At 39.9% G+C, this 26,688-nt stretch overlaps 1 protein-coding gene across 1 annotated transcript in view; it reads right to left on the bottom strand.

The window, feature by feature from the left end:
* The window catches only part of LOC117290539, a 27,459-nt gene extending 771 nt beyond the window's left edge, over positions 1 to 26,688 (bottom strand). Inside the window, exons 1-3 of the mRNA XM_033771971.1 lie at positions 26,523 to 26,688; positions 23,766 to 23,912; positions 901 to 3,474 (exon numbers count right to left, since the gene is read on the bottom strand). Coding sequence (XP_033627862.1) covers positions 901 to 3,474; positions 23,766 to 23,868 — 2,677 coding nt within the window. The 5' untranslated portion in view covers positions 23,869 to 23,912; positions 26,523 to 26,688. The remainder of the gene's footprint in view (positions 1 to 900; positions 3,475 to 23,765; positions 23,913 to 26,522) is intronic.

Genomic DNA, 26,688 nt, shown 5'->3' with positions numbered 1-26,688 from the left:
ATTACAAAGTAACCCACTGTTAAGTTTTTGTTAAACCAGCTAAACATGTGCCAGTACATGTTGAACATACTTTGTAGCCATTTTATATAATGAATGGCAATGATTCTCTTTGAGAGACAGTGTTACGGTGTTTGTATTTCATTTTTTTTCTTGTCGCCAACCTTTAGTATATAGCAACACGAACCATTATCCCCATCATTCATGACTGCCCTGACTTCAGACAACCAAAGGGCGAGCATGGACTCATAGACCTCAATGAGGGCACCAAAAAGTAGCTTGAAGTTTAACCAAGTTACATATCTATGAAGTCACTATAGCTTTACTTTTCGGTACAGAAAAAAAAAAAACATTCACAGATTTACAAATAACTTACAGGGTTTACAGAAGGTAGTGGTGAAAGACTTCTCTTGAAATATTATTCCATGAAATGCTTTACTTTTTGAGAAAACAGTTAAACAATATCAATTCTCGATATCGAGAATTACGGATTTATTTTAAACACATGTCATGAAACAGCGAAACGTGCGGAAACAAGGGTGGGTTTTCCCGTTATTTTCTCCCGACTCCGATAACCGATTGAGCCTAAATTTTCACAGGTTTGTGATACACAAAGTGTGGGCCTTGGACAATACTGTTTACCGAAAGTGTCCAATGGCTTTAAGAAGAGATTCTGCTTATGAGTACATTCTGAAGTTCTGAATCTCATTTCAGCTTTGTGTTGCTTTGTGTTGCTGTCCTCTTATAACAACATTCCTGTTACAAAGAGGTAATTTTGCCAGTTCCAGTGACCTGGTTGTATTAAGAGTCAACTGTACACTCAGTGTTCTCCTTGGTCCAGAGTGCAAATAAAAGAAGAAGTGTACTATACACAGAGACAACCCAGCTCATGCTTACATGTACCTTGTATTTTTAATTGTTGATTTTTGTTGTGAAGCTCCTTAGTTAGATCTTCAGCTCCCACAAATCGGACGACTCGAGATGCCCCTCCCTTCTTCCTCTTCGTGTCCTCGACAAGGCTACTCCTCACCGTATCTGGTCCCGTATCGGACTCATAGTCACTAGTCACCAGACTGGAACCATGTTTATCCACTCCAAAACAGCTCCCCAGAATCAAATTCTCAAGCTCTCTGGAAGATTGTCTAGTCTCGTTTCCAGGCTGTCTGTTGGTGGTATATCTAGTCTCGATCCCAGACTGTCTGCTTGTTGTGATAGGCTTGGGCTTCTGTAAGTACGCAAAGGCTTCTAGTTCTCGATCAGATGAGTCTGTCGTACTGTCCTCGTGACAGCTTGTACCGGAGTCTACAGAGTCGACTGAGATGAGAGATAAGGAGACCACTGAGGCATGCCTTGTTAAGTTATTTGCTGCTGGTTTAATTTTCCTTGTATCATTTTGTGAGATGTCTTGAAGATTGAGATTGTCAGTTCTGTTCCTCTGTGTCACTGAGGATGTCAACTGAGGGATGCTTTGTTCTTGAGGTTGCTCTTGTTTCAAGTTTTGCTGTTTGTGTGTGGCTGACTTGCCAAGTTTTGTTATCTTGGCAGTTGTACAGTTGTACACAAAACCTGATGAATTGGGCGAATGGTTTTGAGTCACATTAACGTCCCCACTTCCATCCTGTTTATCCCTAGACACATTTGCTGGTTTTGCTTCAATGTTGCAAGGTACTGAACAGTTTGAAACTCTGTTAGCATCCATTGAATGTTTGTTGGGAATGTTCAGTGCGTTGGGTACATCAGGGCGGACATTGGGGGCATTGGATTGTAGTCGCGAGTCTAACTTTGCCATTTTCTTCACAGAGGTCACAGAACCTCTACCAGCAGTTCCTTTAGGCTGATACAAGTTTTTAGCCGATGACGCAACTGAATCCTCCCGTGTTGAGGAAGCTAGGCTCAGTGACTTTACTTTTACGTTCTTCGATGTTTGAGTTAAGTCTGTAGGTTGTCTTTGCTCGCCATGACATTTCCGGACTACTGCTTTACCATAGTGACCATGCGGTGCTACATACTGGGGTGATATAAGACCATTGGATACTTGTTCAATTTGGGAACGATGGTGTCTGGTGGAGCGGTTAGTCTTAGCTCCAGCTGTATTTTGGCTGTTATATCTCATCTCCTCATATCGCTCATGCAATGGATCATTGTCCCTTGTAACTCTCTGCTTGTAATCACCACTTGCTGCTTTTCTGGTCCTGTTAAAGATTTCCTCATCAGATGCTTGAGAGGAGACTAGTTTTTGGTGGTTATCATCGCATGAGTAAATCTTGTTTTCATGAGGTTTGGTTAAACAGTAGTCTTGTCTCCAGTCTCTGTTCTCCCTCGACCTCGATCGAGAGTGTCTCTCATTACAATGCGTATTCAGCTGCCGGTTATTACCATCTCGCAAAGTTTCTCTGACTAAGATTTCCTTATCAGATGCTTGAGAGGAGACTAGACTACGGTTGTTTTCATCGCATGAGTACATCTGGTTTTCATGAGGTTTGGTTTCACAGTAGTCTTGTCTCCAGTCTCTGTTCTCCTTAGACCTCGATCGAGATGTTCTCTCAACCCAATGCGTATTCAGCTGCCGGTTTAAATTACCATCTTGCAAAGTTTCTCTGACTAAGTTCCTGTCAGTCTCGTCTGATCTCACGATATCATCATTCTTCACACTTGAAGTATTTGACTTAGACATCCGCAGTCTGCTCATCCACGACGCCCTCTCGGCCCTACCCGCCTCCCATTCACGGCTCCACTCCTGTCTCCGATCGATTCTCTCTAAAGACCTCGAGCGCAATTTCCTCCTGCTGTTATTGACAGCGTTCCTGAGTTTTTCTATGACCGAGTCTTCTTTGGATCTCTCGTACTCAACGCGGGCAGCAAATTGCACCTGTTTCCCCGAGGAGGAGGAGGATGATGATGATGATGATGCTCCTCTCTCGGGCATACTTCCTGATGACCTTGAGAGGCGGTCCCTGCTCCCGTCATTACCACGCCGGCATTCTCCATCCGTGTAGTCAGCCCCTTTACTCGTCTCCAGGTGTCTCATTTTACAGTCACTTTGAGGTGTAAATTTCTTGGTAGTGGTAGATTTACGCCTCAGTGACTGTTTCTCTTCTATCTTCAATCTGTCCATCTTTGATGGGTTTACATTACACAAATCAATATACCCCGCTGGATTCATTGCTCCGTTTTCATACATTTCCTTGGAATGACTCATTGTATTGCCTTCTTTGTCATCACTTTGTCTGTGGGTTGACTTTCTCCTAGAGGACAACACCTCACATGATCGAGACAGTCTGCGATATTTGTCAGCTTTGGCACTCCATACTCCTGGTGTTGCCATCTCATTGGTCGTGTCAGGTTGTGATCGCTCGCTGGTGTCAGTGCTGCTGGATTGAAGCGTTTCTCGTGATTGAGACCTACGTAGAACCTGGGCCTTCTGTCTGTCCAGGCTACGCCGACGGGTCTTGCAGACGGTGCAGTTGTCGGTTCGATCTGTATAATAAAACAATCAAAATCATCAAATTGTTAAGTTAAGTTCTATATTTGAAGAATTCTGCCCTTAAAATAGTATACTGCTTCAGCATTTTCTTTGCTAAGCAAAAATTGAGTGGGGCACGGTTGCAAAAAAATAAATTTTATGGAATTTTGGCCGATATACCCAGTTTCTGCTAAGCAAGATTCGTCTGTGCTTAGTACCTTTTTGTGCTTACAGGCTTTGGACAAAAGAACTTGAACGCCCCCTGACTATCTAAAAAACTAAACTGTTTTCTAAAAAAACACAGTTTAACAAAAACAATTGCAGGGTTATGGAGAACACTACAGTTCAAGTGCATTAATTTTATATTGCACTTTCCTAAAATTTACCAAAGCGCATTTTGTAATACATGAAACCAATGATGCATCTAAAGCAAATTAATGGCAAGGTATTTTGTTGAAACGACACCAGAACCATAATCAACCAGGCAGGGATTCAAACCCACACTTATTATTAATATTGTTTGTACGGTTGTCCCATCATTGTGAAAACACTGTTCTCCACGGGGACCCTGTATGAAAAAGCAATACAACAGTCCAAAGAGAAAAAAAAACATGAAAGAACAACCCCACGTCCAGCAACAACATCACTCTGCTGCCAACGCTAGAGCTTGAACACAGTGTAATGTACTTTTGACTGCTTGACCACAGCCAACAGCGCTCAAAGAATAACAAATACTTGGGAAAAACCCGTCTGGGTTTTAAATAATCAATAAATTTATTGACCCTTCGGTACCGACAAAGGGAGATAAGTGCTGAATGAAATTGCCGTCTTCGAAAATACAACGCCGAAGTTGTTTGTTTTCATACTTGCTCCCTAATTATTGTTCTATAATGTTTGATAATTACCAACATTACTGTGGGCTGAATGTTGGCATGTAGTGGTCTGGGCGCACAACGCGTCCCCAACCCGATAGTGTTGAATATTCAACAGTAAATTAACTTTTTCAACAAATGCAGGACAATGCTTAATGAGATATTAATGAGCGCGGTCTTGACTTGGCCGCAAACCGGAACCACACTTTATCGACCCTTAAAGGCAGTGGACACTATTGGTAATTATTCAAAATAATTATTGCCATAAAATCTTTCTTGGTGACGAGTATTAAATGGAGAGAGGTTGATGGTATAAAACATTGTGAGAAACGGCTCCCCCTGAAGTAACATGGTTTTCGAGAGAGAAGTAATTTTCCACGAATTTGATTTCGAGACCTCAGATTTAGAACTTGAGGTCTCGAAATCAACCATCTGAACGCACACAACTTCGTGTGACAAGGGTTATTTTTCTGTCATTATTATCTCGCAACTTCGATGACCGATTGAGCTCAAATTTTCACAGGTTTGTTATTTTATGCATATGTTGAGATACACCAACTGTGGAGGCTAGTCTTTGACAATTACCAATAGTGTCCACTGCCTTTAAGTAAATCTCTCGAGTCGCAAAACGGAAGCGCAGAATAGACACTGCTTACGTTTCCCCTATTTTCTACCGCGCTTTACAAAGAACAGCGATTCCAAACAAACCTTACAAAGAATCAGCCCCCTTTAAAATAAACCTTATCAAACTGGGAAAGATTTGTTCATTCTTTCACGTGAGAAAAAGAGATTTAAAAGATGTTTATCAGAACTTATTGTAGCGAAGTGCCGTCCGGACTAGGAAAAACAAAATCAGTGGTGAAAGTAAGCAACGTGATTTAACAGCATGACTTTCTGTAACAAAGGGGGTATCAACTTGCTTTGAAAATCACTGGAGCTAAATTAACATGGCGGATGTCTCCTTACCATAGTTGCAACTAGGGATGGGGCTGCACGGGGCAAGATCTTCTCTTTTATTATTGTAATATTTTGTCTCATCTGTCCGACTCCGAGTCCATTAAATGCTGGTGTGACCTTGATAGTGAATTATTATTGGAGCACGTCAACAATAGAGGGCTCCTCTTGATGAAAACAAGCGAGAGCGGCCACTGACAACAGTGCTGATGCATATCCTGAGCTGCACAAACAGACAATAGCGCTTCACAAGTAAACGAGGCCAAATAATTTCATAAAGCTGTTAATCGGAAAATATTGCGGGACACTTTTCTTTGCTTAGCAAAACGTGAATCGGTGGAGCACAGGTGAAAACTATGCAAACTTAATGACATTTTGCCTGGTAACCTGTTTATGTGAAGTTTTTTGTGATATAGATACATGCTTTATGAAATAATATAGGCCCACTCGCCATTTCATATTCTGCTGAGCCAAGTTTGCTAGCAAGCAATGAGTGGGGTACCACTCGCAGCAATGGCAAGTGTAGGCCTACTGTATTCTGGCAAGTTCATTTTTTTGCTGAGAAAGTTTTGTTTGTGCTTTCAAGGAAGTTAATGTTTTTGTTGGTTTGGTAATCATGCGCCCAGGGCCCAAGTTCAAAGCATAAACACTAGTAGTTATAGACCATGTGAACTTTGTTTATAATAAGTGTGACCTTGTACATTCTTTCAGTATTCTGGCAGGCACATGGGAAATTCGACATTTTGTGTCATAATTTCCACACAAATCAAAGAATTATAAAGTAAAAGCTGGTCAAGTTTTGAGATGTGCCCCCTTTCATCATATCAAAAGTTGGTAGGAATTATAGACAGTGCAGTCTCCATAAACATGATAAAAGATTTTATGATTCCTTCCATTAAGGCTGTGTACAAATCCTGCCTGCAGGAAGTCCAGGCTCTGTGGCTCTTTTGTAATCATGTGATGTCACATCACATCGTCTATAGGAACAACAAATTTAGGCTTTAGAGTAAGATTACCAGCCAAAATCAATACCATTTACTAGTCTTTTCTGACTGGTATCCTGCTAATTAACGTTGCGCTCAGCACACAACTGGAGCGCAAAATTGTCCACTTAAACAGCTCATGAAATTGGGCACAGATGGAAGCATATTCGATGCTTATTTATTTTGTTTTATGCATGAGCAGCTCTATATGAAATCGGGCACTCCATGAAAGAAGAACAGGCGGTCTTAAGTGCGTTCTGTGTTTATTACACAAGTCACACTCTTGCCAAATTGTGCCAGTTATAAACGTCCCATAGGAATGGTCTTTTAAAGTGACCTAATTTCTTAGAGAGCCTATTGTTACAGTTGGAGCAAAAATAGAGAAGAAGTCCTTCAAGGTTTATAAAAACCACTTTACTCGAGGGGAATATTATTTGATTGAAATTGGTTGTGAAGGGTAAACCATATTGCGGGCTATTTTGCTCTTGTGTTATGTAATTCTGAATTACACGAAGCGTGGCATGGGAACAGATTTAAAAGATTGATTTAAAAAGTTGAACCAGCCAGTGAATATTAAAGTGGGGCTTCAAGGCAAATTGAGTTTTGTGATGCACCATTGTCCTTTGACAATGAGTCCTTATGTAAATTGGGGGGGGGGGGGGTAAATGCATGTCTAGTCTATAGGCCTATGTCACTAAAAAATTATATTTTTTTATTTTCGTAAAATTTTTGAAATTTGAAATAAGACCATCGAACATTTAAAGCGAATTGGTCTTGCATCAGATCCATCACTGGTCATTGTCAATGGTGTAGTACTAGTTTGATCTCTGTTTCAAATTGAACCAAATAAAAATGCCACATTTTATGATGCAGAAAGTGCCAACCGCTTAGTCGGCAGCATTTTACCTTGTTATTATTTCCCAAGTCATTGGACTAATCAAACACAATCCAGCAGGGAACTACGGTTGAACCATCGGGTAATTGGTCGAGCGGGAGTCAATTTAAAGGTATCGTAGCATAGCTTGAAAACAGTCGCAGACAATTGCGTCTTGCGCGATCAACGGATACTGACACAACAAACCTGTGAAAATTTGAGCTGAAAGGCAAGTGTAAAGTTTTTATTTTGTTTTAACCTTTCGATTATTTTAATCCAATATAAAAAATAAATATGGGTACCATAGGAACAATGTGTGACCCACTCTGTGAAAATGAGTCGCATGTCGCCCAATGCAACCCATTGAGCTATGGACAGTTTATGTGAAAAAAAAAATGAATACAACAATTTTGTGATCTTACTTATGTCTAATTTGTATCCTTTTGCACACAAAATATCATTTTACTTGTAATTCGTTTTTCACAAAAAATGGTGTAGTGGCTAATTTCAAACGGGAGTAACTCAGCAACGCGATACACCCCAAAGCTTAGACACATACCAAATTACTGCTGTTGATGTGTTCTCAACTCAATTCCTGAAATTGCCTACATCTGACTCATTTTCACAGAGCAGGTCACATTTTTGTTTTAGATATCGCCTTCTCAGGTTTTAAATTTTGGGGCATATTACTTCAAAGTGAAATGTTTCTCAAAATGCTGTTTTATACTCTGCACAGGCTTCAAACCAACTGTGATTTTGAATTTCAATTAATTTTAAGAGTGATTAATGACCTTCCATCGGCTCTCCCACAAAATTCAAAAGAGATTTACACAATGGTTGTACCCGCAAGTTTACTATTTATTTATAGATTCTTCATCAACGACCTTCATTTAAATCAACTGTGTGCGTCCGTAGAAAATAAAGGTAAACCACGCACAATTTTCAGAGTTATATAAAGTCGTTGTTCTTAATTTGTGTTATACCAATTGAATTCAACTGTTTCTCTTATATTTAATTTTTTTCAGATAAATTTTTCTCGATAAATTTAATTCAGGGGGAAATAGTTAACATACAAAATTGTTTAGGTACCAACTTCACATAGCACAGGAAGCTTTCAGACTAACATCAAACAATGATGTTTTTTATCCGCTTAACTAATCCCGAAAATGTAATTGTCGTCCATTGTCCTTAAAGACAGTTGACACTATTGGTAATTGTCAAAGACCAGACTTCTCACTTGGTGTATCTCATCATATGCATAAAATACCAAACCTGAGAAAAATTGAGCTCAATCGGTAGTCGAAGTTGCGAGATAATAATGAAAGATAAAAGACCCTTGTCACACGGAGATGTGTGCTTTCAGATGCTTGATCGAGACCTCAAATTCTAAACTTGAGGTACCGAAATCAAATTGAAATCGTGGAAAATTACTTCTTTCTCGAAAACTATTCCACTTCAGCGAGAGCCGTTTCCCACAGTGTTTTATACCATCAACAGCTCTCTATTACTTGATACCAAGCAAGGTTTTGTGCTAATAACATTTTTTAGTAATTACCAATAGTGGCCACTGCCTTAAATGCGTGTTTGTTATGTGATAGAGTTTTCTCGGATATATCCAAATTTCAGACGGAAATGTTTCACAGAAATTGTTTTGTTATAATGATCTTCATTTTCTCTCAGACTAAAATTTAACAATGTTCGGTATCCTTATCAATCACATGTATAACGCCTTTAAAGGCAATTTGTGTCCTCAAGCAAGACTAACCCGACGGACAGTACATTCAAACTTGGGGGATCTCAACATGTCTTTTTACATAGCCACTTTACTTCGAAGTAGAATGTTTCTCAAATGCTTTTTATCGCCGAAAGCTGCTGTAGGCTTCAAACCGAAAGTTTATATTGCCATTTCAAAATGCTTTATTCAATCGAAAACTGCTGTAGGCTTCAAACCGAAAGTGTGTATTTCAATTAATTTTAAGGGCGATTATCAAAAGTACACATTCCCTTTAAACGCGCCAATTGTGTCCGGCGAGTCACAGGTGCATCATAGACGCCACCCATCTCGTGTTACACGGAAGACGCTCCTTCCGTTATTCAAGACTAAATTGGATTCAGACGGGTTGATGGACAAAACACTGTTGTGATAACGTAATTTGCCTTTGTTCAAGAAACATCAAATTAAAGCACGATGAATGAAAAGCATATTAGTTTTCATCACAATGGGTAAAAGCCTGTCTAAATTTAAATTGCTCCAACTCTAGCGGGAATTATATCAGTAACGCCCCTAATTACTGGCTAAAGTGATAAAGGTTGATCAATGATGTGCATTTACATTAGAGGTTGTACAGGATTTGTGCGGATAAAAACATGATCGTTTAAGTTTAGTCCGAAAGCTTGACTAATGATGAAGTTTTTAACTGCTCATGTGATATGTTTTCCTCTGAAATGAAGTCGTATATTCGAGAAAACTATAGAAAACCCAGCTGAATTCAGTTGATTGAGGACAAGGTGTTACGACTAAAAAAAAAATGTGCATGGTTTTGCAATATTTTCTCCTGACCCACACAATAGATTAATTAAGCCCCAAAATTTTACAGGTCTACGTTTATATGGTTTGTCATTCCATGTATAAAGGTATCCACACAAAACATGACCACTGTCTATGACAGTGGCTTGCCAGCTCTACCAATCTCGTAACCATTTACTCGCGGAATGACAAAAACACTACTGAAATACCTGCACCATTGTCACTATATTGCCCATGATGGAGCTACGCAGTTCTACAGCACTGGGCTGCCAACTGGCCGTCTAACTCTGGACAGAAAAAAATTACTGTTTATTTACAAAATAAATTTGTATATAGGGCCGTCCTCCCTTCGCTGATGATAATTATTAAACACATGGCAGCTGTTTGTTAAAGCTACAAGATTGATGTTGCTGCCGTTGGTTGGTAATGACTCTGAACGTCGTATAAATCAACGTCCCCATTACTAAAGCTCAATAGTAACAATGTGTTGTATGGAACTTGCATTTGCGCCAAATTCAGGATTAGTTTAGGCAGCGGGTGGAAGAATTACAACATCGGTTTGTAAGAAAACATTACTGTTTATACAGGCTGGCTTTGTCCATCAATACGGACGTTGGGCCAAGAATCATTGCTGATGAAGTGGTTGATCTTCAGTTCTAGGGTGGGGTGCGTAAGGGAAGATTTTCCTGGTGGATGGATTGATTGAATTAATCTAGGTTTCAAGGTTGCAGGGGGCTGGTCCAAGCGCAGAACGCAGTTGATGAGCTTTGTTCTTTTCGATCGTAGCTTATAAACCAATCTCATCATGCATGATGTTTTATTGCCAATTTTACGGATTCCCAAGTTGAAATTTAATCATTCAAATATAATATGTCGGTGTCAGCTGATGTGTCTTTTTGCCAACCGCTTTTTGTTTCATGAACCTTTTTGCTCAAAATTTAGTGTAGTCGTTAGTGTATAATTAATACGTACCTGTTGTGATCGTCTACCAGGAATGGGTTCAGTAATGCGCACCGCACAACGTTAATGTAAACAATACCGGGTCAGACTCGACCTGGATCCAAGTTCTGAGGGGACTGACCCATTTGAGGGCCAATATGACCCGGAGTCTGTGTCAAACTGACCCAGGAATTTGTCAACCTTACCCATAATCCAAGGATTTGTGTGACCGATTGTACAAACCTCTTGGGGATTCGATCTGTGCGTCAGTGATATACCGTGACTCACTGTATAGGGCGGGGAGACGACGGAGGCTTGAGCACCACACCCTTTCTCCCAAGCTCCTAATTTGCTATTGGGTTAATAATTTTGCATTGAACTTGAGCATCGATCCAGTTGAAGGAATTTCTATATTTTTTTTTCTCGGCACTTCAAAGGCAATGCGGGGATACTGAATTATTATACGCCTGAGAAAAATCTGGACGATTGTGAACGCTAACAAAATAAAATTGGGAGAACAAATGGATGAGCTTTTACCGAATTGTTCGAATAAGATTATTCTTATCTCATCTCTATTATAGGATTGTCTTTGAAAATAAAGCGAATACAGCGCAACAAAAAGTCAGTGTGATTTTTATACGCACAAGTTTTGCTTGCTATTTATCTGCGATCGGATTTGGCAGAGAATCCGCTAGGCGATAGGCAACCGATATAATTCTACACCTTGGTACTCAAGGTCACTTTGCCGGCCTTTGACGCTCTTTCCATCATAACACCTCCACTACTATCCATCGAACAAGCTCAATCCACGCCTCCAACGAACCGCATCAAAATAATAAATGCAGTGAGAATTAAATCAATATACAAAATTGACAAACTGACTTGGATTTATTGGTTGTCAAAGTGTCACCCTCGCGTCGGTATTCTAAGCTTGTTTCATCGACCCTAAAATGGTGGCGTGGTACAATTCTGAGACGTTTTATGAAAAGTAGGCCTTAAATTTATTTTTAAACAATAATAAAACACGAGCGAAACTCACTGGGTACATTTGTAATACCGTGGTGTTGAACAGAGAATAATTGATTAGACCGGGATTTGAACCAACCACGGCACCTTATTCCGGAGGTCGTTGGTTCAAATGTTCAAGGTTTAACCCCGAATTTAGGGTTATAATATGGAACAGACGATGCAGTGGACACTATTGGTAATTACTCAAAATAATTATTAACATAACTTACTTGGAAACGAATAATGGGGAGAGGTTGATAGGATTAAACATTGTGAGAAACGGCTCCCTCTGAAGTAACGTATATAGTTTTCGAGAAAGAAGTATTTTTCCATGAATTTGATTTCGAGACCTCAGATTTAAAATATGAGGTCTCGAAATCAAGCATCTGAAAGCACACAACTTCGTGTGATAAGGGTGTTAAAACAAATCTTTCATTAATATCTCGCAACTTCGACGACCGATTGAGCTCAAATTTCCACAAGTTTGTTATTTTATGCATTATGTTGAGATGCACCAAGTGAGAAGACTGGTCTTTGACACACTGTAGCTCGCAAGCCTGTGAACAAGCCTGTGAACTGTAAACAAGGGTGCCTGCTATGTGAACCAGAAACATGGGGGTTAACCCCCTACTATTCCACGATAAGTGTTCTAGATTGCTCTTACATGCACTACCAATCCTAGTACACGGGACCCAAGGCTTGATGTCCCATCCGAAGGACTAGAGCCGGATAATACCTTCTTGACCAAGAACACAAATGCCACGACAGGAACTCAAACCAACACTCTGCTAATCAGAAGCAAAAGAGAGCTTGGGTTTGGGTGCTCTAAACTGCTCGACCACAACACGCCGAAGTAGTTGACATGAATTTGCTTTATCTCGTTGCGAGTCGAATTTTGATGCAGTGCAGACTTGGCAAAATTCGTCAACTCACAATTTATCAGATTTCTCGAGTTCGTCTCTGGAGCTGAAGATGAAACCCTACACTACATACAAGTAGTAATTACATCAAATTGTTCGCTATCTGAGCTATTGAAATTATTAGATTGCATTCCCCTCTACCTCCATTCGTCCCCTCTCTATATTTAAAATGTAATTTAGTGACCGCCCGTTGCGACGGTCCGAGTATTTAGGCGTTGGCTCTCTCGTATCTAAATGAGATTGGTTGTTGTGGCGCATTGTAGCGGTGTAATACTGATTAACCGATACCCAAAATACAACATGATTTGGAAAATTTAATTAGTGCTCGATATGCACAATGCATCATGAGTCATACAGAAAGTATGATCAGCTTTTGGGATGGGCGGGAAAGGTTAAGAACACAAATTTCAAATAATGCATGAAAGTTTTCATGCAATAGACTTGTATCATGCTGCTTCCATCTTGGTCATGACCAACTAACAAAAACTTTGCTAATAGGATACCAGACTATTTTGTTCTTTGGTTTCATTGATATCAATGGGATAAATTCAAGATGGCTGCACCATCAAAATATCTTATACGATACCACAACATTGTTTGATCCTCTAACGATAGAGCGCGAAGTAGCACAAATTTGATATAATATTCATGCTGCGCATTGCAACTCCAGGGGTCCATGTTTGTTTGCACTGACAAAAGAAACAACATCCACGTGGTTGTCGCTGTTTGACACCGTGGGTGATACAGGCAAACAAAAGAGGGCTTAATAAGTGTTTGGCAATTTACATAACTACGAATGAATGATCATTTCTGTATAAAGAGAGATGTAACTTGAAATAAAAATGTACTCTCAGCGTGTGGTCTAGCGGCGGGACATGCGACATGGTGGGTTCGAGAAGTGTCCTCAGCCGGCCTTGGTTGGTTATGTTGGATGGAGGAACTTGGATTAGAGTGAAAAGCAAGGAATTTAATAACAGCTGTACGGTATTTCAGAATACACAAAGGAAACACGGGACATAAGATCTCTTGGTGAAATTGTTGAGGGAAGCACAACGACCACACACACAAACAACCTTGAAATACGCAACTAATCGGTGATGTTACGCAATGCGTTCGCGTGCAGATAATTATGGATATTTTGTTTTCATTTTCAAATGTTACTACAGATTTCCCCCTTTAAAGTTGACATAAAATCAGAATAGAAATTTGTGGTGGGGGACTAAAAGACTATAAAAGGTGCAAAACTGTGACCAAAGCTTTTTTGATATTTTGTTCATTGATTTACAAGTGATATATTCGGCTTAATTGAGGCACATGACGATTCTTTGGGCAAAATAATTTCCAACTGTACCTGAAGCTTTGCGTGTTTACATTATAGAACTTTATCACACTGTCACCATCTTGGTCATGTTCCCTGTTTCCCTATAGTAATGAGTGCTAACATTCATTGCGCAAAAATGGCAACAGACTATTATTTCGTCCAGCCTCAGTTTGGTTACAATGAGTTCGAATGGAGTAAAATCAAGATGGCCACACCGTGATAAAGGTCTATAGAAACGGTGAACACCATGCACAATTCTGAATGAATGTGTACGGCACAGTGGTACCATGGATTTGCTCATCTGGGTCGGGGACCAATTTCATAGAGCAGCTTGTAATAAGCATAAAAAGTAGTGAAGCACACCACAAAGGTTACCAGCCAAACTATCATTCCACATGTACAATCTGTGACTGGTATCCCGCTCATTCCTGCTTAGCAGACAAATGTTTAGCAATAATTTCCAATTAAGCAGCTCTTTGAAATTGGGCCTGAAGATAGCACAACAAAAGCTTGCCCCGAACCATTTGACAAAGCATCTTGCTCTTGAGTCTGATGAATTAAAACCGTGACTCAAATCTATAACTCGCACACGGACCACACCCTGTCATAATGGTTAATGGTGAACTGTAAGCCAGGGCCATGAAATTGGACCCATATCATCGACCACTCCTAAGTCCCAATTCTTTAACTTTCACCTCAATCAAAATAGTCAAAGTATAGAATTCCGGGCCCCCGATCAAATACCGCTTTAATCTCAGGTTAAAGGCACTGGGAACTATTGGTAATTACTCAAAAAACAAAAAATAATTGGTAAAGAGCAGTGGAGAGCTGTTGATAGTGTAAAACATTGAGAGTAACGTAGTTTTTGAGAAAGGGGTAATTTACTTACTCAAATAATAAAAGGCTTCAGCGAGAGTACTGGTCTTTGACAATTACAAAACGTGCCCAGTGCCTTTAAATATCGAGACCATTACTGCCGGACCGCGAGCTACTTTTGTAATTAGAAGAGTACTGATACAACAGTCGGGAAGGATCAAAGAGTGGAGCGCTAGTACTCCGGATTTAGATTGTTGATTCATAACAAACATTAGAGACGAATGGACCTGGGTTTGTGACGTTAAGATAAACACAAAATGTTGAGCAGTTGTAGAGCGGTGATGCACTTGTTTGCAAGTCTAATCAATGGATGACGTCGCTGATGATTTACAGTGTACTAATGAAAAATTGCTAAGAGGCGAGTGAGTCCAATTAAAAATGGCTGCTCGATGCCCGTTTATTGAAAATCTCTTAATGGGAGGGTATACATTTGGCAATTACTCCAAAAATATATTATCATAACAACTTAGGCCTTCTTGGTAAGAAGCAATGCAGCTGTTGATAATAATATAGCATTTTGAGAAACAGTTCCCCTTTAAGAAAGTTGGCTTCCAGGCAGAGAGGCTCTCGAAAACACCTCGATCTGAGAAAAGTTTTTGCATGAGTTGTGTCTCAGATTGTGAATTCAAAGTATATAATTTAATTCTGCGTGGTCATTGCTCCAGATGTTCGGGAACACTCTCAACAATTCTTCATATTCTACATTTCAAATAGTAGATAAGGCCTGACTATACTGTAGCTTCGTCCACGGCGTCCAACTGGAACCAACGTGCATAGAACAGTATGCCATGGCACTTTCTACCGTACCCAGAGTCATAATGGGTACGGTGATTACAACTTCGTACACCAAGGATAGCAACACGAATGATTCAAGTTGCTTTTTAAACAAACAGTCTACATAGTGCATTTTCTTTTACCAATCTGGCAATTATGTGAAAACCCGTACTATACGTCTTGAACCATGCAAGAAAGAGAAAAACCGAAGTCAATATGGTGACAATAACCTCAGTCGAAAATCCACGATTTTGTTCTTAAAAATCCGCAATTCAAAGTCCTTGAACTATGCAACATGTTCAGCCTTTACAGCCGCTCACTTTACACCTGCCGCTCCCCAATAAAAGCCACTTTACATTTATCTCGATTAATAAAACTACTCAGCGAACAAAAGATCTCAATGAGGAATTACATTTTCTCTCCTTTTTTTCCAAACGTATCCTTGGAAAGTGTGTGGTGTGTGGATGAATTGCCCACGGAATTTCATTTTAAGCTCTTTTGGATGATAAAGAAGTGCTTTGTTGTAATTTTATCTGATTTAATTAAACACCTGAGTGTGTTGCTTTTTATCCTTGGGGTATAATGTAAAACTGCCGTTATTGCCCACTCAACAAGTTTATCCTTGGAAGGCTGATGAAGTGATTGGTGAGGCAGTGAGTGGACACTATTGGTAATTACTCAAAATAATTATTAGCACAAAACCTCGCTTGGTAACGAGTAATGGGGAGAGGTTGGTAGTATAAAAACATTGTGAGAAACGGCTCCCTCTGAAGTAATGTAGTTTTCAAGAAAGAAGTAACTTTTCACGAATTTGATTTCGAGACCTCAGATTTAGAATTTGAGGTCTCGAAATCAAGCATCTGAAAGCACACAACTTTGTGCGACAAGGGTGTTTTTTCTTTCATTGTTATCTCGCAACTACGACGACCGATTGAGCTCAAATTTTCACAGGTTTGTTGTTTTATGCATAATGTTGAGATACACCAACTGTGAAGGCTAGTCTTTGACAATTACCAATAGTGTCCATTGTCTTTAAATGCAATACGTGTATATGTAGACATCCAGTGCATGATTGGTAGAGCAGATTGTTCTCATGTGTTGTGCGATCAACCAAAAATTGTGGCTTTATCCGTTTTGTAATTCAGGAGAAAATAGTGAATAAAACAAGCACAATTTTCAGCATGTGAACACATTGTCCTTATTGTTGAAACTGAAATCAACTTTCGCGTTTTTTAAAAGTTTTTTTGTTGGTTTACAGCTTTCTCGAGTATGGCTTCTTTTCAGAGAGAAATATTTCACAGAAAAAGGGGTTATATAGTGTGAACTTCATAATCAGGAAGCACTTGTGTTGTTTATCTTTACCAATCCCGTAATCGGCGCCTACACCTACCACCTCTCGGACCCCGGTTCGAATCACACCGGGCCGCGATTTTGTTTTTTCCCAAACGACATTGCAATATTTGTTCCCCCTGCCTCTGTGATTGGCTCTTTCCGTCAGATTACGTCATCATGAAATTGGCCTGCTCTTTCACCAAATCATTGCAATGTCGTTTGGGGGGAACAAAAATCGCCACCGGGGCACTTCAAATGTAGATTGGGTTTCGGTCCACGTCCACCTGACTGCGTAGGTTTTCCATGAAATCATAATCTGCGAATTTCCTCCCCCATCTAAAACTGAAACTTCCTTCCTTGTCTCCTCTCCATTGAATTATTTGGCTCTAAGTATATTCGATTGAGTTTGCTTTTCTGAGAGTCCTTGGCATCACAACCGTGGATAAATGAAATGAAATGAAATAAAACAACATGTATACCTGGCAATGACGTCGTTTATATACCAGAATAGAGACCACTGGATAACCCATAACCCATATTACACGGTAATTCACCCTAATCGCCTATTTTGACGCACCGACGTGTAAAGTTGGCGAATTAATCGCAAGATTGAGCCCTTTGTACAATTCTGCCCACGTTCCTTTGTGCAATCCCTACTGGTCTTTACTTCCCCATCCGGTATTTAGCGTTTCGTGGCGTTTATATAATGTAATGGCCAACCACAATTTGCGCAATATTGGTATAATTTAGTGGTGCACCATAACGTCGTAAAAAACTGCTTATTTATAAAAAATAAAAAATACAAAATACAAATAAAAAAAAGTATAATTTGTCTTACACCAACAACTTTTCAAGGTGAACTCTAGGGGGAATTTAGTGCAATGGTTGGTGTAATTTGTCCAGCCATTTAATGAGACTATAACCGTGTATTTTTGTGGAAGAACAACTTCCCGAGAAAGCATGAAAACAAATGAAAAACATCTTATAAACAGAAAACTGAAAACAGGTCAAAAAGACACATTTTTATTATTAGTGGTGTTGTACCGAAAGTGTTAGGTCATCGGTTGGTATTAAAATGCTCAACAATATTGACCATAAACAAAACTTGGTGAGAAGTATTGCAGCTGTTGATAGTATATTCTGATTTTTGAGAAAGTATTTCCCTGAAGAAATAATGGTTTGGACAATTTTTAGCCAATAATTTTAAATCTGAGAAATTATTCGTGCAAAAAAATTAATTACTGACCATCGAAACTTGGTGAGAAGCGCTGCATCTGTTATAATAAAAACTGTTTTGAGAAATGATTCCTTAAAAAAAATGGTTTTGATAATTTTTACCCAGCAACGTTTGAATCAGCGTAGAAACATATCTATAAAGTAAAATATTCTGCTTAAAGGAACACGTTGCCTTGAATCGGTCGAGTTGGTCTTTGAAAAGCGTTTGTAACCGTTTTTTATCATGGGTAAGTTGTAAAAGTGGAATACAATGATCCACACACACATGCCTCATTGTATTCTACTTGGAATGTACAACATCTTTCTACCCATATGCATTTTATAACAAACGGTTACACACCCTTTTTATAGACCAACTCGACCGATCCAAGGCATGAGTGTTCCTTAGCAAATCTATGGGCCCAGGTATTCGGCTGTAGCAATGTTAGGGCTGGCCCGTCGGGGGATAAAAGGGATGGGCTGAAATAACCCCACAATGGGGCCCTCCTCACACAGGGCAATTTGGCTTGGGTATAGTTTTGGATTGGAGGCGGCAATCAACTGCACTGCACCCAGAAGGCACCATTGATAGGCAAGATTTAGATTTATAACAAATGTTGTCTTCCAAAAACCCTAGAAAATCATGTGGGAACTGAAATGTGAATGCCTTTTCTTCCTGGAGATTGCCTATAAATTGTTGTCTGTAAATTGCCTACACGGCCCATGTAAACCACAAGCCACACAGCACTCCATACATCAGCATCTCTGAACAATAACAGCTATCACTAAATCATCAACAGAATAGAAACTCCTTCTGGCAAATTTGAAGTTTTCTGACCACGGGCGGCATCATTTGTATTTTTATAGTAGAAAAACGATAGTCAACGGAGTCAATAAAATAGATTCAAAGGGCATGCAAAAATAAGTCCCGGAAATAAAGGTGCCACAACCGGAAGGGTTAAAAGCCGAACTGGAGAGCCACCCCCTCGGGACCCTCCTAACTTACAGTTCAACATTTTGATGGAAAAACAATTGTTGGTATACATTAAATAGAAGCTTAATTTTACTGCATTGTGATTTTTATCCCAAACCGTCATGGACATAAATGGGTCAAGTTTCATTATGTATTATTATACCTTCCAAATCATTGACCCCGTGTATCAACGTTTAATACAAGCTTGCATCGGGAATGGATGCACATATTCATTGCACAAAAAGGAACCAGACCATTTTTCCACTCCAGCCTCGTTTATGAATATTGCACGTGATTTGCAAAATCAGTAAATTGTGATTCAGTAACTATAGACGATTAGTCATTGTGAAACTGGTAGAAGTAGCACTTTGAGCGCTCTCAGATGAACACAAAGTACAAGACACTTTTTGTGAGTTATGATGCAGCATTCCTGAATGGTAGGCCTATAAAGTTTGCTTTTTTTTTAAGCGAACATGTACTTTAGCAAATTCCATCATTCCAAGGATGTCAAAAGGTTAAGAAGCTCGGAAGTGATCCTGTCGCGGTCTTATGCCTCAGGCGAAACACTCAGTAGTAATAATAGGGACACAGGTCGACTAATGACCGTCTTGAAAGTGATCTGGATCGAGATATCAGTCATTGCGCCTGGGGGAAAGACTAGTCTGAGAAAAGCCGCTTGGTTTTTGGTTTGTAAACAAGGTGGGAATGGGATCTATAAAGAGTCGTATTGTCTAACAACCGATCATGAAAGTACATTCATTACATACCTAACGAAAGGTGAAACTTGCGTGTATAAGTTTGTTGTGGGAACAATGGATATGGATTACAAAATAATATATTCCTGATAGTTATGCCATGGAGGTAGAATGCATATACAGTAGCTTTTGTTGATATTATACTTTCATCATAAGTATGACCATCTTGCATTTAAGAATCATACCTAACTGATTTCGCTTAATTTAAAATGTGTCTATTATAAGGTTGTATTGGGTGGCCCTTTGCTGCAATTGAATAGGCCTATATTAAGATGCCGTTTGGTTGAAAATATTAATTATTGTTCACAATTATTGACGGGCATAGGCCGCTGCATGGTGCTTACGTTTTCAAAACCTTTGTTGATAAACGTTTATCTCCACGTCTTAAAATTCCACTGTTTTGATTTAGCTCTATGTTTGAACTACCGTGATATTATTGCAGACATTTGTTATAATTTAAAGTTTCCATCGGCCTTGTCTCTTCCAAAAATCCCTCTCCCTTTCTTGACCCCAATAATGGGGAAACTCATGGGTCACCGTATCCAAACACACCGCTTTGTAGAAGGCGGTATCCGATATACACACAACGATCTATCCCTGTGGATGATTTACACGTAGTTTACACTAAAACGAAAAACATCTCCACTGTCGGATCGTTCGGAACTCATTGCGGCGGGATTAGTTTGGAGTTGAAGGGCGGCATTTTACAAACAGTCGGAAAAGGCCGGTGTCGGTTTGCTAGAAAAACACTTACTCATGGGAGATGAAAGATTGAGCCCCTCCCCCCCCCCCTTCAAAACCCATTGCCGAAATCAAGAGGGGTCATTGTCGAATCCTGGCCAATCAATGGTAACACAGTCATGTTCTAAGGCGAATTGGCTCCACAATGCAATGCATCAAAACTTAAATGCAGGGTACACATTTTTGTCAAAGACCAGTGTCACCGCTTGGTGTATCCAATAACATGCCTGTGTAAGTGCAAAAACAAACATGTGAAAAAGTTGAGCTCAATTGGTCATCGAAGCTGCAATATGATAATGACATAACAACACCCTTTGTAGCGTGTGTTTTCATCAGATGACTGAGAAAAGCTTCATGTCTGAAGCCTTTTTCGGATTCAAATAGTTTGGTGTATTACCTCTTTCTCTAAAATTGCAGTACTTCAATGGAGTCGTTTTCCATGTTTTTTATCAACAGCTCTCCAGCGCTCTTTTGCAACGTTTTTATGACTATTAACCTGTACAGTACCAAAAGTACACGCTCACCCACCACTCCCCTCATTTAAGCGGTCCTCTGTAGTGCTCACCCCCCCCCCCCCCAACCACCACCATACACACGAAATGGCAATACATTGGGTGGCCCCTCCAGCAAGTGCCCTCTAAACAGAGGGATGTTTAAGGCACTGTACACACTATTGGTAATTACTCACAATAATTAATTGTTGGCACAAAAACTTATTTGGTAACGAGTAATGGAGAGCTGTTGACAACATTGTGAGAAACGGCTCCCTCTCAAAGTATCAAAGTAACGTAGTTTTTGAGGAAGAGGTAACTTCTCACTAAAATATTCAAAGTCTCAGGCCTGCAGCCTTTTTAGGCATCTGAAGGCACATAAACTTGTGCAACGAGGGTGTTTTTTTCTTTAATTATTCTCTTGCAAATTCGATGACAAACTGATCCCAATTTTCAAAGATTTGTTATTGTGTGCAACCTATACTTGTCAAAATCGTAATAAGGACATCGACACTCAGACGGAATCCCCAGCCCAACCCTCCCTCAAAAACCTGCACAAACATCGAGGCAGGAGCAAACAGTCAAATAAATCCCTCTCCCTGCTGATTGATTATAGGGATTATCAAGGTCACGACTCCAGCACACACACATAACGGTTTTCTCGAGAAAATAAATCCTAACAAAGATTTTAGGAGATTTGTGGGGTAAGGCAGGCAGCTGTGGTTTGTGTGAGAGACTGTAGACAGTTGAAGATAGATGATGCTGGGTTATGGTTTATGGTTGAGTTGTGGAAAGATGGCTGTGACGGCACAGAAAATTATTGTGATCTCAAAACTTCACGGCAAACTGTGTTTGATGTTTCAAACGTAAAGGCACTGCGTTTGGTAATTACTCAAGAAGAAAAAAAACATACAGACTTACTTGGTATTTGGCAACGGAGAGCTTTTGATAGAAACCACTTCCTCTGAAGTAATGCAGGTTTTTTTTTAGAAAGAGGTTATTTATCACTAAAATGATTGTGATCTCAAATATTGTATACCTATAATACATTTGAGCATAAAAACTTAATTGGTAACGAGCAACGGAGAGCTGTTGATACAACGTTGCGAGAAACGACTCCTTCCGAAGTAACGTAGTTTTTTAGAAAAAGGTAATTCCTCAATAAAATATTTAAACCTGTGAAAGACTTCAGGCCTGATGCATTTCTCGGGCATCTGGAAGCGCACAAATTTGTGCAACAATGTTGTTTTTTTTTTCTTTCACTATTCTCTTGCAACTTCGATGACCAGTTTAGCCCAAAGTTTCACAGGTTAGTTATTGTATGCATACTGTGGGATACACAAAGAGTGAGGATACTGGTCTTATTATATGCATGTTGGGATACACCAAGTGAGGATACAAGCATGGACAATCACCAAACGTGTTCAGAGCACTTTTACGCTATATGGCAGATTATAACAAATTAAAACGTGTCTTTATAAACAATGTAAGAAAGAATCAACTGGAGTGTGCTTTTATTTCTTGTTACGGGTCACAAAAGCACCAAGGATGACCTATAAAAATGAGCAGTGGGTGGGATGGTTGTGCGCGTCCTCTACTGGGTGTAAAAGTATGGGTTAAACTGTTCAAACACGGTTCATTTAGCGTTCATTGTACACGCCAGACGTTACCATCCGTCAGGGTATACGGGTCAAATCAACTGAAATTGCCCCCATGGTTTAGTAGGGTATGACAAGCTTGATCCTACTTTTGTTCTGGGTCTGGGTTATGATGTTTTTTTGTTTATCATGAATGAATGACCTTCTGTTTGGTGGTCGAGACAGACAATAACACCGTGGGGGTAAGCGAAGACCCCCCTCCTACTCGGGTTAAACATCCCGGTCTGCGGATCCCGAACCCGTGGGAAGAGTGGAGAGGGTTCCCGGTACTTCAAAGGTCATGAAATATGATTTAAATGCGGAATAGTTACCCCCTATGCTATATCAACTTTCAATGTTTGGTCATTTGTTAATATTAAATAGTAGTACATTTAAGAGGATGTCATTCATCTAAAAACAAGTTATAAACCTTCAAACGTGTAACTATGTATAATGTTTTACTTTACTCCGAAGCCAGTCGGTGTAGGGCAAACCTTTACTATAGTCTCGGTTTTGGTTTATTAAAATTTTCGTTTAAAAATCGTTGTGAATAAGAAGATAAATATTCCAATCAATGTCTCAGAGGGTGCTCTTCGGTCTTTCAGGCAGAAGGTTCTGTTTAGCAATGATGTCATTAAATGTCCCTTTCTTCCTTATGGCCGGCCTACCCCATTTATACATTTCCTAATGACTGTTTCAAACAGGCTGTGTTTTTGAAATCTGCTATTTATGTTCACTTTGTGGTCAAACCAAGCAAGCTGAGTTTGTGTATTGCGTGCCCTCAACTTGGGTATCCGTGATTCAAAAAACCCGCGCTTTTTATCGTCAAGAGACCGTCACAACCAAGTGACATTTCCATCAGAGTTCCGAAAGTGTCCAATGTCTGAACAGATTCAATAAACTCTCACTCGTACCACCCTCAGTTCACTCCAGAGCAGAGTTCATCTTAGGTTCACTAGGTTAAAGTCATAAGTAAAAGTCATATGTCCACAGCAAATATTTGCACATCGGTTTAAATATTTTGTTGAGAAGTCGCGCGCGTGGGATAATTCTGTCAATATTTGTATTCATATTTTAATCTCACCCTAACTCCATAACAACTCCATTACTCACCCTTTGGTCTTGCGCGGTCGGTAACTGGTCCCCTGAGTGTGGCATCTTGAGTGGTAGAATAACTGGGGACCAACTCGCCCCGTTTGTTTACAAACTTGAACATGGTTGCTACGTCACGGCCTTGAGGGTTATGTCTCTATTATTAAACTGCAAATCAAAATGAAAATATCCCCCGTTTTTACGTAAATCGTTGCAGAGCCTGTTGGAATACACCCAATCTTAATTATATACGTGTTTTGGTTTGTTTTCGTTTTACAGCCCAGTAATGGTTGTGATTTATAACGACGAGAATAAGGGCAGGGTGAATTGTGATTGGTAATCACAATTTTTTTTTTGGCCTGCAGGTGGTTTTCCCAAAGTACAAGGCACTTTTGTAGACCCCGTAGTTTTATTACCAATAAATGACAATACAGTTTTCACACCTCGACTTCCAGTTGTATTTTTATAACTCTGTGGCAAACTATAACAGTGGGAGTGTATTATCTGACCCAACATGAGCTTTCGACCCTAGCAATAGTCTTGGTTCAGGACTCTCCTGGATTTGTAACAAGAAAGCGCGCTATCACCCCCAACGCGCTATCAACCACGACTATCACAGGAGAGTCTTGGAACATTCGTTAAATCTCCCCCCAAAATCGGGGGGAAACATAATGCGCGTGCGTAGGTTTCCCGCAGAGCCCGCCCCTTTTTGGGGGGGGAGATTTAACGAATGTGCCAAGACTCTCCTGTGATAGCGGTTCTCGGGTGATAGCGGTTCGTGGTTGATAGCGCGTTGGGGGTGATAGCGCGCCCTGTTGTGACAAATCCAGGAGAGTCTTGAACCAAGACTACCCTAGCAAAGACTTGCTGAGAACGGGTAGTCTTAAACATTTATGCTGAGTTTGAACTCTCACCCATATGCACTTATAGAAAGTTCTTTTTTTATTAGCATGTCATCTCCCTTAAAGGCACTGGACACCATTGGTAATTGTCAAAGACCAGTATCTCACTCGGTGTATCACAATATAATATGCACAAAATAACTAGCCTGTGAAAATGTTGACTCAATTGGTCATCGAATTTGCAAAAGAATACTGAAAGAAAAAACACCCTTGTTGCACAAATTTGTGTGATTTCACTTTCAGTTGCCTAATAAAAGGCTTCAGGCCTGAAGTATTTTTTTATCTGAGTGAGAAATTACCTCTTTTTCAAAAACTATGTTACTTCAGAGGGAGCCGTTTCTCACAATGTTTCATACCATCAACAGCTCTCCCGTTTGCTCGTTACCAGTTTAGATGCTAAACATTATTTTGAGCAATTACCAATAGTGTCCAGTGCCTTTAAATAGTTACTATTATTTATAAGTATGACTTTAGGAGCATGCCTTTCCCTAAATACCCAAACCCCCCCTCCTGCCTGGGAAGAAGTGTCAAACTTCTTGCAGAGCGACACGCTGGCGACGATGCGGTCAGAAGGGGGCACTTCTTGGTTTATCGGTTGAACTCACAATCTCGCACCCGGCATGAACTGCAGTTCAATTATGGTTCAACCCACTAACTCAAAGCTTGTAGTAAATCACTATTATGTCAGAGCAGTGCGCTACATCAATTTATTATGAAAGCATTCGTAATTCTTGCGTAACTGACAACATATCATGTATGGTGATTAATGTTTCCTGTTAATTATTTGTGTTTACACTTTGTTAAGCATATTTTTATATACACTTTCTTGTAAACGGCTTTTGACATCTTCACAGGCATGCTCAACTGATATATAACAGTACAGTCATTCAGCCGAGTTCTCTAGTCTATCACCCACGCCCATCAATTAACCAAAATGTTCTTAGTGCATATTACCGGTCCTACTACTTGCCGTCAACTCGCCGACTTGCCGTCAACTCGCCGTCAAATCATTTTCGTGCCGTCAACTCATTAAATTTACTTGAAAAATTTATAAATGGGGCACGGAAGTGTTAAGTCTGGGCTAAACTACATATTTCTCATGGTTTTCGGTACAAATTCATTCACAAAAACGACTTTGTGTTGATAAAAAAAGTACCAATCATTGATATCTTGGGCCAAGATTAATCCATATGAAAAAGCAAGATGGCGGCCGACGGTTTTGCTGCTTCGAGATAATTTTTTCTCAAGAAAAAAACCTCAATTTTTATTTCGAAATATGACCTAAAACTTACGCAAATTCTCTTTTAGCTGATACGTCACCGTTCTATGCTTCTTTTGTGGATTTTAAATGTATATTGGAGGAGTTGACGGCGAGTTGACGGCACAAGTGAGTTGACGGCGAGTTGACGGCAAGTAGTAGGACCCCATATTACAGAGAACCAGAAGTCTTTGTGAAGGTTTATATTGCATCAATTAGCAGTAGTAAAACCATGCGTATACGTGTTAAAGACACTTCTCCAGAAAATTCAAAGGTCGTGGGTTCGAATCCCACCGAGTAACATGCCTGTGCCTTCACAGAGTATGCAGTGCTAACACTGTCACACATTGGTGTATATGGGTAAAACCAAAATTAATGATTCTTGATCGCCGATGCAAATTGCCATCTAGTAGGTCTAGGCCTATAGCCTGTACTACTGTGTTGTTGTTCTTGAGAACTTGCATTGCCAACAACTGCAGCCGCGGAGTATGATAAATTCCAAGACAAGTTCTCAAGAAAAAAAACATGCACAGCAAAGTAGTTACCGCAAGCTGAATACACATCTCAAGCCCCAAAGCAAGGGTAATTTTGTTTAAAACCATGTTGGAAATAACTTACCTGTTTCACAAACTGAGTTTTGTATCTAGTCGCATAGTATTAAATGTCGCTCAAAATGTGTCCAAGAAACCCTGTCCGTCCAGCGCTGTTCCAAGGCCGGTCAATGACACGGAATACATGGATATCCTACAGCGTCAAATGATGAAGGAACATTTTCTTAGTTCCA

This window comes from Asterias rubens, chromosome 5, assembly GCF_902459465.1.
Source record: "Asterias rubens chromosome 5, eAstRub1.3, whole genome shotgun sequence".
Classification (NCBI taxonomy): domain Eukaryota; kingdom Metazoa; phylum Echinodermata; class Asteroidea; order Forcipulatida; family Asteriidae; genus Asterias; species Asterias rubens.
This window is presented reverse-complemented; position numbering and strand designations above follow the sequence as displayed.